Raw genomic sequence first — 14,023 nt, 5'->3', positions numbered from 1 at the left:
CGGCGCTTTGACAATTGTATTTATAACACGCACACATTTGAGATGCGAAATTTCTTTTCGCACATTTTGCGGGCTTTTGTTTGTTCCGTTCGGTGTTTGTATTTGACGCGAAACGAAAAAAAAATCGTCTAAAAGCTTCGGGTTAAAGGAAAGGAAGAAAGAAAGCATTCTTTCGCCAGAGACGGAACATCACGATGACTAAGGCAATAAAGAAGAAAAGATAAAGATGGCTAAACTCAAAATGAGTAGAATGAAGGAGGGACGAATTTAAGATTTGGAAGAATCGTTCGACTAGAGACAAACCCGAAATGATCGTGATTTGATTACTTTTGATTTTACTTTCTGACCAAAACAACAATAAATCGCGAATATGGCAAACATCTTAACTTTCATTCGACAAACTGGTCCAAAACAATGCCACTCTTTGATGACAACTCCATCAACATACTCTTTCAAGTGCCGTGGGAACTTCCTCCCCCACCAAGCACCGTTACTTTACAACCCCGAGAGGGGGGCAATAAATCAACCACTCTCAGATGTGGTCACTCGCCAGGGACTTGACTTTCTCGAGTGGTCGTTCCTGTAGCAGCTCCGATGACAGGAGGGGATGATTCACGGTTTTGCGCTAATTGAAGTTTGGCCAGCACAGTTTGGGACAGGTAGATAAAGTACCTCACACCCCCTTCGCTTGAGTAGGAAGCACGCGATACGTCCAATTAATGGTGCTTTAACGGCGTTTAACTACTGAAGAATCAAATTTATTTGGCAGATCGTGACTGGGAGGGACTTCTGTTTTGGGTGGAGTTTATGGGGAGTACATTTAAATAAGAGAAATGGAACTTCTTCCAGGAATGATCGTAAATTAATTAAAAGCCGGTAATAATGCATCGTTTTAGTGAGCAAACTTTCTAAAAAAACGTTACTTAATCCACCCTTAGGTGGTTGGCGCCTTCCTCACATTTAAAGGGTGCTATCCAAAATGCAAAAAGCGCGTAAATAACACATAAGTGCTTATAACTTTTGATTGGGTTGTCAGATCTTCAATGTTTTGGACGCGTTGGAAAGTTCTTTTGAATACCTATCCAACGATAGGTCACATGAGAGATCCGGACAGCATTTTCATCAAAATATCTGAGATCCGGCCTCGAAAAAGTGCTTAAATAACACTTAAGGCTTATAACTTTTGATAGGGTTGTCAGATCATTAATGTTTTGGACGCATTAGAAAGCTCTTTTGAATACCTATCCAACGATAGGTCGCATGAGAGATCCGGACAACGTTTTCATCAACATATCTGAGATCCGGCCTCCAAAAAGCGTATAAATTACACTTAAGTGCTTATAACTTTTGATAGGATGGCCAGATCTTCAATGTGGACGCGTTGGAAAGGTCTTTTAAATACCTTTCTGAAAATATATAGCATGGCGGGTTTTCTTACAAAAACCACCCTTTTTACAATCTTCCGGACTTTTGCTAAACTCGTTTTTTTAGCATAACTTTTGAAGTACTTTACTAAACTGCATAATTTTTAATAGCGACTTATGGGACCTCAAGACGGATCGAATGACGCCAAAACGGTCAAAATCAGTTCAGCCAATGTCGAGATAATCGAGTGACAATTTTTTCATCAACATCCCACCACACACACAGACATTTGCTCAGAATTTGATTCTGAGTCGATAGGTATACGTGAAGGTGGGTCTAGGAGGTCTAATTGAGAAGTTCAATTTTCGAGTGATTTTATAGCCTTTCCTCAGTAAGGTGAGGAAGGCAAAAACGTTACTTAATCCACCCTTTGGTGGTTGCTGGTTGGTGCCTTCCTCACATTTTAAGCGTAATTCTTGATAGGGTTGTCAGCGCATTCCTAAACTTTATACTTTTCGATAGCGACTTTTGGGCCCCAAGACGGATCAAATAAAATTTTCATTTTTCGAGTGATTTAAAGACTTTCCTCAGTAAGGTGAGGAAGGCAAAACTGTGAAAATCAGTACAGTGGATTCTCCGGTTGTCGATTTCTGATTTTCCGATAATTCTTCTTTATTTGATGGATTTTCCTCTTCCTTAAATAACAAGACACGTTACTAAATTTATGTTGTTCATTGACCTGAATGTTCCTTTCGATACCAAAACAGAGTTAGGCCATTGCAAATATTTTTCAAAAAAATATCTATATAAATTGAAATTACAAGCCATGGTATTAACATTTGAATGAAAAAAAGTGTTTTAAATGCGGTAAAATGCATTTAAAATAGTGTTCAGTTGATTAGATATCTGTTTCCTTTAAAATTTTGAAGTTTTTTGAAAATATATTTTTTGCCCCCTGATTTTTCGGAGCGATTTTGAAGGGAAGGCGACATTAACTTTGAAAAATATTTGCAACGGTCTCATTCGATTGTACTTTGCTCTGTTAAAAAGAATGGAAACAAGCAATCAGTCGATTTCTGAAATTGTTAAAAGTTGACAGAGGTTTTGGTAGAAACTAAAGTATTGAAAAGGTCCTGTCTGTTAGCTTATTTATGTTTGTATTCATACTTTCTCACATATTCTTTTAGAGCAAATTTCTCAAAAATTGGCTAACATTTTGAAAATGCATGTTTTTACAATAACCGACATTATGTTTGGCCCACCCGTGTGGATCAATCGAACCGCGCGCTGGACTCACAATCCAGAGTTTGCTGGTTTGAATCCCGCCGCGGGTGCTCTTAAATTCTAAGTAGTACATATGGGTATCCGGCACCGTCGCTCCATGTCGTACTCAATCACTTAGGAGCCCAAGACGGCGAAATTCTTGTAGTTAAAATAGGAAGACACTTTTTAGATCAGCCATAACTCAGCTTTTTTTAAATTATTTTATTTTTGTGAGGATATTTTTTTGAATGCAATGATTTAAATAAGTATGGGTATGGTATCGAGGTTTTACAAATTTAATGTCTTGAAAATGTTAATTTTGCGTTTTTTTTTTTTTGTTTCTTTATTTGTGACAAAGGCGATTTCTGGATTTTGAATTTCCCGGGAAATGTTTTTGAAGTTTTAAAAGCCTGCAATAAATTAATTGATCCCTATTAACTGGTGATAATATAGACTAAAATCCGAACGGAGACATAAAAAAATCGATAAGTCTGATATTTGGCACCGTGAAAGGGCTTTTTCCCAACATTTTGCGGGGTATACCGAAATATTTCGTCGGGGGGGATTTTATGGGATATTTGTTCAAAAAAGTCTCAGAATATCGGTGCATTCATGTTGTTATCACTCAAACTTTTTATGAATATGCCTTGGGGAACCTAACCAACTATATTTGACCTCCACAAAAAAAATCGAACCAAATTTACCAGATTTCTAGCATTCTTTGAAATTACTCCAAAATCCAAACTGGAAACCCCGATACGACCGAAAATAAATCTTTTTTTGTACAATTTGTCATGAAAATACAGCAACACATTGCCCGGATACAAATTTGAGCACTAAATAATGCATAACATAGATTATTTATTTAATAAGCTGTTTATTACCCAATAGGTTCCGACAATTATTTTTTCAATCCTCTGCCACATCACACTATTACATTTTAAAACATTTTAGAATCAATCACATTGTAGAGAACAGTTTACTGAACAAGTTCCATAAAAAAAAGTATCAGTTTTGGTTCAATATAAGCAGAGATATGTCCAATTTCCTGAAATAAATAGTGCCTTTTTCCAAAATTTCTTAATTTAATTACCATTCACATGAAGGGCACTGCCTACTTAGATATGTTTTATGATGATAATATTTTAATGAAACATAAACATTTTTAACAAGTTTTGACGAAATTCATGAAAATTATTCTATAGCATTCATTACAAAACTCAGTAGGCAGTGTCCATCATGTGAAAGGTAATTAAAATTAGTAATTTTGGAGTATGGTCATATTTATTTCAGAAAACTGGGCATATCTATGCTTATATTGAGCATGAGCAATTTGTGGCCTTAGAGACAATTGCACTCGATAATAACATCTGAGAAGGGTGTTTTTTTAATATTGTAATTTAGACATTTGAATTGCGATCAAAGACAAACATATAGAAAATTGGAGACCTTCCCATGAAAAAAATGCAAGACTGAAAAATCATTTTTTTCATCTAGAAATAGTAAACGCACAAAAAAAATCAACGTCTAGACCACTTAAAAATCATTTTTTATAAATGATTTTTGTATGTTTAAGGAGAGTTGCTCCATCCTGCATTTTTGTAAGTTTTCAAATGTAAGGCTTTCTCCACAAAAAGTGTATATAAAAAATCGTTTTAAACTTTTAAACTTAAAATCCATAAAATTCCTTAAAAGTGACGTGTATTTTTATTTCAGTCATTTTTTTTTCAGAAAGTCCATAAAATTTCCTACAAGATTGTCTCTATTGAAAACTTTTTCTTACTCTTGTCTATTCCATAGTTATAAGTAATAATTTTTCGATTGAACTACGATGTAAAACACAGCTGATAGGAACACCAAAACTCTGTTGTATACCTAAATGAACTCATTGTAAATTGATTATTCACAAATAAAACCGAATTGAAATTGAAATTCAAGATTTTCTCTGACCACTTTTCGATACGATGCAACGATGCATATATCTTTTATCTCTATTCCAGTCACCTTAACCCACTGGACCATAGGAGGACTACAGTTTGAATGGTGTACTTATTTTCTTTTAACCGAAATCAACAAAATATAATATCAAAGCATTGTGCAAAAAATATAACTCAAGCAACTATCCTAATTCGTTACATTTGTTCTATCTTTAATCGTTTGAAATCGGAAAAATGATAAAATATGACATTTTTTTTGAATAAAAAACCATACACGTTTAAAAATGCATTATACTGCACATGTTCGCATAAATGTCCCATATGCATTTTCATCGTTTTAAGTTATTGATGCAGTTTTGTTCAAAATCGTGTGATCTTTCAGAAAAGCCTATAACATCCAGTACTTTGAACTAGATATCAGGAGGAAATCTAGTTTTTTTCGTTAAAACTTAACACGTAGCCTTATGTGTGGGACAAACTTCAAATGCGTTTTTCTCAGCATGCTGTTTTTGCTTATGGGACATTTATGCGAACATGGGCAGCGTACTACATGTAAAATTTGGTTCCTTGGACATGGAGAAAGTTCACAAAGTTTTAACCAATTAAAAAAAAACACAAAAATCGTTGATCGAAAACTCACAGAAAACTAACAATTTCGAACATTACATTTTTCCTAGGCTCCACAAACCTTTGCTGCAGCAGTCTGCCCCACTTGACCGTGACTCACTTCTTGGCGTTCGCGCCATATGTCGAGCAGCACGTGGCTATACCTCACGCACCATACGGAGAGTGCACTTGACGATCACGATGTTTTCGAAACACACTGACTCGTCGTCGTGGCCATAAGTGGTGGCTCGCAGGCAGGCCGACCTTGCCCACCGTCCAACGGTTGGGCGCCGTGCACGGGAATGTTGGCTGTGAACCAGTTGCGCAAGGTTGCTTTACTTGTAAGGGGGTGGTAGATGGGACATTTCTCAATGGATTTTTTTTTTTTGCAATGATAAGTGTTGTGATTTTTTTTTGTATAAAATATTTTTTTATTTCTGTATTTACAGTTTGTTCTTTTTTTGGTTTTGCTCACCCACATTCGCTGGCATGCTGGAATGCGGTGACAATTTTCTAATGTTTATTAAAAATACACATTTTTTATATAAAACAATTCACGCTTTTGTTGATCTTTTTTGTGTTTATCTCATGTTTTGTTGTTTAAAGCAGATGACTAAGGGGAAGAAAAGACTTCTAAAGGCAAGAGATAAATAGTAGTGGAAGTTCGATAGTAACAATGAAAGTGTGTGTAACAGTGAGATAGAGAGGTAATAAGAGATAACAATTATCACATTTAAGAGAGGGGTGCTAGCACTCAAACATCAATGGTAAGGTAGGACCTCTTTCCTTCGGAAGAAGGAGGGTGGAAATTTGAAGACTTGAAAATAAGTCTGTGGAAAGCCACCACTTTGAATAGATTAGTATAGGTCTGGCAGGTGGCAAAACTGTGTTTGACTTGCTTGCGTTAAATCGTCTCGATTTGATCTTTTTGGCACGTTTTCTGGGGGTGTGAAACTCACCGCTTGAAATGTTTCAAGCGCGATGGAATGTTTCAGGCGCGGCGCTCTCTCTTCGCTCGCTCATGAGTGACCTGCAGGGGCCAGACTTCGGGAGAGAGGAGAAAGCGACGCTGCCGTCGCGACGTCGAGCACGTGTTTGAGTTTGAAAGATAGATTGATAGTTGTAGAAGAATTCGATAATTACTTAACAAACAAAAAATATAAACGATTACATTCGATGATAGCGGGCTTCATGTGTGTGTGTGTTTTTGTTTTTTGTTTATGATCCTTAACGATTTATACGAGTGAGTAGTGTTGCTTTGAAGTATTCGAAGCTTCTTGGCGGAGACATAGTGGCAAGTGAGAGAGTGACTTAAACGGCCCGGTTAAGCGTGGCTCAGCCGGTCCAGCTGCTAGCGGACACTTAGTGGACGTAGTGGCTCAGGACTGGAGCTGGGGCGTAGTGGGCAACTGGGGCAACAACCTTGTGGACAGCTGGGGCTGTAAAATGAAGCCGTTATTCCCTGAACTTCTCAGGAGCCAGGCTGTGTCGTTACTTACCAGACTTGTGCACGACGGCGTTGAATCCGTTGTGGTCATCGGCGGTGTAGTCAACGGTGCGCACCGAACCGTCAGGTTCGACCAGGGAGTACTGTCCCTTGACAACATCTCCGTCGCGCTCCTCAGCCTGGGACTTGATGTCTCCGGTATGGGGGTCCTTGATTCCGTAGTTGAACGAGTACTTGGGGTAGGCAACTGGCTCAGCAACGACGTGCTTCACCAACGGAGCGTGGACAACTGGAGCGGCATAATGAGGGGCGGCGTGCACCAGAGCTGGGGCAGCATAGTGGCCATAGGGATCGATGGGCGATGCGCTAACGGCAACGGCTAGCAGGGCAATGGCAACAAAGCACTGTGGAAAGTAAAACACATACAGAACACTCATTAGGAAACCACACTTCACTGTCAGGAACCACAGTCTTCCACAAAGTCCATCTAGTTCAAGCTATTCAACTCAAGCACACTCTAGAATGCTCAAATTCTAAACACTCAGCTCAACCGTACCTTCATGGTAACTATTTGGGGTTGCTTCTTAATCACAACTTAGAACAAACTTCTCAATGTGCTGCTCTGAGACACTGTATTCCAAAGAACCAAACTGAACTGATGACTATTGCAATGGCCATAACGTCTTTTATACCGATTGGAAACTCGGATTTTTTTTTGTGTGGCTGCAGCAGCCAACTTTTGCCTAGAATCGTCGATCGGCCCAGGACCAGCCTCTCCGCCTCGTTTTTCACTTCTTGCCGTACCAACAACCAACCAGCCCAGAGGAGGGGGATGCTGAGAGCTGTTGCCGCCGCTACTACTACCCAAAGCTCTTAGTACCCAGCACAGGGCTGTGTGGAAGAACCAACCGATACGGTCTTACAAGTCGCGAACTCTACCGTCGCCACCGCCGACGTCACCGCGCCACTGCATTTCATTCATTTGGAAGGCCCCCCAAAAAAGAAACGCGAGAGACTTGAACGCGCGCACGCTAGCGAGAGAGCGACGAACCCCGCACTCGTACAGGCCGACCCAGTCCAGAGGGAGAGTCCACACGGCGGCGGTGAGAGAATCTCATAATTTCCCAACTACCGTCGTCGTTGTACTCTGATCTCGAAACAGAACGAGCGAGCTTTCGGCGGCAGAAAGGTTGAAGTTCTGTCTGCTGCCTGCGAGTTTAGAGGACTGGCGGACGGACACCCCCTCGTGGAACATATCACACACAAAGTGCCTTGTACTACAACCGCTATTAAACGGGACGTGTCGTTGAAATTGGAAATCGAGCTGCTGCAACAGAGGTGGCCCATTTTAGGCTGCAGCTGCTTTGACAGCACCAGGATTATGTGAGAAAATTGCAGTCTTCCAGAAGTTGTGCAAAGAAACAGTGCGGTGCAGTTCTGTGTAGTTTGGCAGCTGGGTCGAAGTTGCTCCAGGGGACACTCTGTTTCGAAAGAAGTGTAGTTTACTCGTGTAAAGGGTTTAGCCAAAGTAAAGATTGAAATTTCGCCTTCCATTGCACTGCCTCTGTTAAATGTTTCACATGAACTTTCATCACTTTAAGTAATTGGTGCAGTTTGGTACAACATTTTTTGCTCTCAAAAAAGGTCACTTCAATCCATAAAAAATAGTATGGAAAATATACTGAGTTTAAGATTTGAGATTATAGCTCAGTACTATTTTGCTCTGTAATAGAAGGCAAAAAGTAAAACTTTACTCATTCAAGTGATAAAATTGTTCAATCAACGATATTGAAAATCCTTGTTCGCCTCCGTGTTTAGCCTGGAATCAATAAATTATCGCAATTACATGGCATCAATATCCTCAGCCCAAATAAACATCAATCAGGGCTGAAGAGTGACCCCCAAAAATCCATTCTGCAAGCTGCTGGCCATTGAACGCATTTAGCAGCTGGTCGATTTTCTGCGAACGATATGACAATTAAGATATCGGAGGCAATAAAATCATCAGCAAGGTGATAGTGTAAAACAAGTTCGTAAATTAAAAGAGCTCTTGATGTGAAGCCAGTGTCGTGTTGTTTTTTATGTGGTTTAACTTTGGTCGAATGCGACAACCTTACAATGTTTGTTTTTTTTTTTTTGTAAAATTTTTTGTCGTGTTGTTACAACAATATCAATGCAATAATAATTTTTGCCCAACCTCAGAACCAATTCTGGCATATTTATCCAAATCAAAAGTGCTCTGATCTGGCTCAAATTTGGCACAGGAGTTCTTTGACCAAAATGACGTTTCTCGATTAGGGTACTCCTATCCGAAATAGGGTGGTCCATAAAATGGCGTTTTCTTTCGATTTTCGAAAAAGTCATTTTTTTCAAAAAATCATAACTCCAAAACGACGGAACTATTTGTGGACCTCCACATTTTCAAAGAATGTTTACTAACTGGATTTTTAAGGAAAATATGTTAACGTAAAAAAACTAGCAAAACATTTTAAAAGATTTTACGAAAATTTTATTTGCTGATTTGAAGGTCGCGGAACCGAAGAGCTTTTGTTTGAAAATATTTTTTTCTGATCCCTTGTAATATTTTACGTAACTGCAAAATGTTGAAAATTTGTAAAAAAACTTTTTTCACAAAAAACTGCGATAACTTTTAAATTCAAAAAATTCAATCTCTTCAATTAATTAAGCTTTTCTAGTTTTAAAACAAACCATTTAATGGCTACATATTCACTTTTAAACTTATGTTTTGCTTGAATTACACTCGTGTCTATCAAAACTAAATTCTTAAACTGTTAGCTACAAATTTACAAATATAAAATAGGATACAAGACACAAGCGAGGAGTATGTTTGAATTTTTTTTTTAAGTTTTGAAATAATTATGCAAGTACACAAACAGAATTATTTTTGTAAACTTTTTTAAATCCAAACTTTTTTATGATTCCATGATCTCAAGTCAACTGTAATCATACCTTATTTAAATTTTAAATTTAGACCAGAATCAAGAGGTTTAACATTAGAAATATTATGAACGACCAGAGAAGTTTAAATGTTTTCGCAAACAGGGTACTGTATTTCATTAACACAAATAGAAGCAATTTCAATTTTGTTCGTTCTTGGCCAACTCATACGATATCGAAAAAAAGAAGCCTTTTTTGTAAAATCGCGATAATTCGTGATTGTCACAGGCAAACCCCTCATGTATCATTGTTTGACAACTTTCTTGAACATTACTACACTCTATTTTTCAGAACCTGTTAAATTCCCAAAAACCACTGCCAATTTTTTTTTCGAGATTTTTAATTTTCCCTTGCTCAGGACGTCATTTTTGAGCAACATTTGTCCTACGAAAAACTTAACTTCTCTTGTTTTATGTTTTTCTTGTTTAATTTTTAGTATTTTAATTTGCATTTATCTTGTTTAGGTTTTGTTTGTTTTTGGTAGTATTTGGCCTATTCTACCACCTCCTATCATTACATTTTGCCTATCTTATTTTTATTATGTTTTTACAGTCACTTTTTCATTTTTTGCTTGTTTTAAAAATATTTGCCATAGAATGGCAACATTATCATTTAAATTGTCAAAAAATGCGTAGAGGCAAAGTCTGGGACATTAAAAAATTACTGCATACTTCTTTTTACTAAAAATATGGGAAATGTGAGTAAAAAACACAGCCAAACTTGACCCCTAAAATAATGACACTAAAAAAAACATCGGCAATGTCACATATAACAAGCAAAGCTTCCAACCCTAAAATTTTCTAAAATTTCAAGAGTTCTTCTTTCCAATCCCGAGCATGGGTAAATAACAAGGGAAATGCAAAATAATACCATTCAATGGTATCAATACCAAATGTTGGTTTTCGCGAGCCCTTGAAAAAATGTCTAAAGTGTAAGTTAATACCAATCTCTGGTATTATACCAAATTTTGGTATTATTTTGTTATTGAGCAAATGTTAGAAAAATATCGAATTTTGACATACTGTTACTTACTTACATACTTAAAAACGCAAATCCACTCCAAATTAAAGCCAACTATTTTATTTTGGTCTAAAAAAGTCATTTGATGATCTTTATAAATTAGGGAATACCATACATTGGTATTGTAAAGGTATTTTAAATAAAAATATTATAAAATAAAGGTGATTCATAAAAAAAATCTATTTTAAATGATGTTTAACATTCTTAAAAGTATGCTGATACATTTGAAATTGATAAGAAAAACATTTATATATTTAAACGATTAACTTTACGACAACAATAGGTTTAACGTGAAAAAATTTAAATTTTAGAATGGATTTTATTTAACATTGTGTGCCTTTTTCGTTATAATCGATAAACTCAAAAAAATAATGTCAATCTGTGTTAATTTGATGAAATAACTCTTTCAATACCAAAATGTTGGTATGCATGTGGTATTCGAACTTCGCTCTAAAATCCTTTTAATATTGAATTTGTGTTGAATCCTATTCAGTTGGAATCATGCATCCTCAAAAATCTCACGAAAAATGCCACGCTGCCTGGGCTATAGCCTTTCTCGTTCTGGTTTAGTTTGTTTCTCTTTCGTTGAATTTCCTGATATTTTTGCCTGCAGCTAAAACATGTTGATGCAGCAGCAGCTCGTATTCAACAAGCGTTGATAGCTCAGTTGGTAAACGGGTATCTAAAATGGTGTCTGCACCTTACCTGTCATGAGTTCGATTCCAAGATTCCTCTAGTTTTCTTTACCTGATATTTTTTGGCTCTCCAAGCAAGACTTCGTTTTCCTGCCTGTTCGAAGAATTTAAATATAGCATCACAATTCTACCCATATCTCATTGCAATCCCATTAGCCAAATTGAATTCCCGTTGTAATTCTATAGAGAATTCTCATTGTTTTTTGTCCAACGAGATTTTTATTTACCCGGAAAGTTGTAATTTGTCTGGTATTCATTTGCCCTTGGAATGGCACGTTTTGGTATTGCTTTGGTCTTCCCCATACAGTTTTTTGGTATGATTTCATGGTATTATACCATCTATTACTGGGCAACCAAGGGCACATTTTGGTATTTGTTATTATACCAAGTAATACCAAAATATGGTATTCCCGTGTTATTTACCCCTGCTCGGGATGCTTTCTTAAGATCAAAAATTGGTTGAAAAATGGAATTTTGGTGATTTTTTTAAATCGATACCCGCCTAGAGGCGAGGTTGGGTTTTAGAGGATTGAAAAAAAAATGTTCTAAATAAAAAAATGACTCTTCGCATAGATTTTCACATTCTATAAGGACACTAAATTTCCCTTATATTGACATGTTCCACAATTTTTTGTAAATTTAACAAAAAATGGAAGCGGGTTTGATTTTTTTTAAATAATTCTAATTAATTTAAAAACCCCTGACAATCAAATTCCCAAATTATTTCCATTTTAGGCTAAAAACCATTATTAAATAAAACATGTAAAGCAACACAAATAAAAAAATACCTCAGATTCGTTATCACGGACAAAAATGATCCTATTGAACAAAGTTTTACGCAAATTGAATAGGGGTCAGGGCAACTTCCGATTTCGTGAGCGTTGAGTCAGAATCACTTATGCAATGAAAAAAAAAGCATTTAAGTCTGTTTTTTTTTTTAATAGAAATAGTTCCGAAAATCCGTAACTTCTAATCATAATTTGTGTTGTAGTGAGAAACATTTGCAACGAAATTTATTTCCAATTTTCAAGCCTTGCTGCGCACTCAACTCAGCACGTTTTTCAATCACTCACATCTCAACTGCACGAGAGGGTTTTTTGTCTTACGTATAGGTAATTGAAGTCTCTTTACTATTTTTTTTTTTGCTTCTCTAGAACCAGAAAAATCACAGAAGCCGAACATTTATTTTGATTGTGTCCAACCGCTATCAATTCAGAAGTGAATGCTCTACGAATTTTGAAGAGGATATTTTAATTTCTGTCAAGGCCAGCGTTCATTTGACATCTCGAAAGAAAAGACAAAAATTTAGTTTAAGTTTGATTTTAAAAGCAAAAATACAACACATAATCAAACCAAAGTTTTAGTATACAATTTCGATTTATGACTTGATAATTTTTTAAATGACACCACTAAATTTCTTTCGGCTATAGCCTGAACATCAAGGGCCCGAAATAGCATATCCTTCATCCAACCAATCTTAAATGTATACAGCCTCTTAAAAAAGTCAATTAATAACGTGTTTCTGCCTGGCGGTCATAAAACCGCACGTTTTCCTCCCCTAAATCAATCGACCTTCGATCCGTTGAACAAGACTAATTCACAACCCATAGACACGATCAATTTCCGGCAATTCTTCGAGCAAGAAACGTTGTCCCCCATATATTGAAGATTTGCAACAGCAGTCCCTCTTGCCTTGGGCGGCGTTTATGGAACTTGAGCCGAGCGGTGGAGAAGACAAAGATCCGACCCATGTTCAGCCTCTTCACTTCCGTTGGCCCTGAAGGCACCTCCACCGCACCAATGGCCATGATCGGCATCGGTTTGATAACGACACTTGGCGCAGAACCACGCGCAGAGATTGATGGCTCGATTGGGCCGATCTTGAACGTGGCCGCCTGACAAGATCACTCTTGTCAATGGGATTCGCTGCGAGGAGAAGGAGGGACTTGAGCTGAGCAAGCCCGAGGAACTGTACTTTGCCAGCAGATAATTAACATTCTAACCGCATCGAGATATCTTCGCGAAGAAAAAAAAACGTGACTTCGAACAGCTGAGCGATCTGGGTAGATCTTGGAGGTGCGCGATCGTCGCTGAAGTTTGCGGGGTCTCTTGAGACCCGCTTGATGGGTTTCTGCTACCGAGCTTGCAGATTCAAAAATGTCACAAACGTGGTTGAGCAGCTTCACCAGTTCAAGATTGTTGAGGTTTGGAGTGAACTACATGGGAACATTTCTGTTCGATTCTAAGAATTATTGGTCTTTTCGTGACGTGTCTTGAACAGTTCTAAAGCAAATATCGACCAGTTTAGGTGAGTCGCGTGCATCGAATTTCCCTTAAGAAAACCATCAATTATCAAACTCGTTCAAATTATCTTGAATTATGGGATCGTTTTTCATTATCTTATCCGCTTTTGCGCTAAATTGGTGCAACAAAAAACGGCAATACAAAATTATTACAGGCGATAAAGATTGCCGGACGAAATATGGCAGCTGCTGCACTATTTTATTTGCTCGTTAAGTGTGTGTGGAGAGATTTCTCAACCGTTTTTTTTTTCAGGGACTCATTGGCGAGATCTATAATTTTCGATTTTATTATATCGCATGTCGTGCCAAAAGGATTACTTGGTGTGACATGTAGCACTTAGCTTCAGTGGCGACGTTGGTGATCTTGGGTTCAAGTGGAATTTTGCGTTTTCATTGACCACAGGTGAACTAGTTTTTAGCAGATTATTA

General features: G+C 37.4%; 1 protein-coding gene across 1 annotated transcript; it reads right to left on the bottom strand.

Moving 5' to 3' along the window:
* Nucleotides 1–5,578: 5,578 nt before the first annotated feature.
* LOC120429924 (cuticle protein 8-like) lies at nt 5,579–7,313 on the bottom strand. Its single transcript, XM_039595021.2, has 3 exons — nt 7,175–7,313; nt 6,671–7,022; nt 5,579–6,610 (listed from the first exon to the last, which is right to left on the bottom strand). Exons 1-3 carry the CDS (start codon nt 7,178–7,180, stop codon nt 6,534–6,536), a joined length of 435 nt encoding a protein of 144 aa, XP_039450955.1. The 5' UTR covers nt 7,181–7,313; the 3' UTR covers nt 5,579–6,533.
* Between the last annotated feature and the right edge of the window lie 6,710 nt (nt 7,314–14,023).

Source organism: Culex pipiens, chromosome 3, assembly GCF_016801865.2.
Source record: "Culex pipiens pallens isolate TS chromosome 3, TS_CPP_V2, whole genome shotgun sequence".
NCBI classification, from domain to species: Eukaryota; Metazoa; Arthropoda; class Insecta; order Diptera; family Culicidae; genus Culex; species Culex pipiens.
Note: the sequence above shows the minus strand (reverse complement) of the source record. Positions and strands in the feature narration are given on the sequence as shown.

Coding starts and splice junctions, on each gene's coding strand:
- LOC120429924 (XM_039595021.2), bottom strand. Junction 6,611..6,670: donor CGCCGTCGTGCACAAGTCTG/GTAAGTAACGAC, acceptor TTCATTTTACAG/CCCCAGCTGTCCACAAGGTT.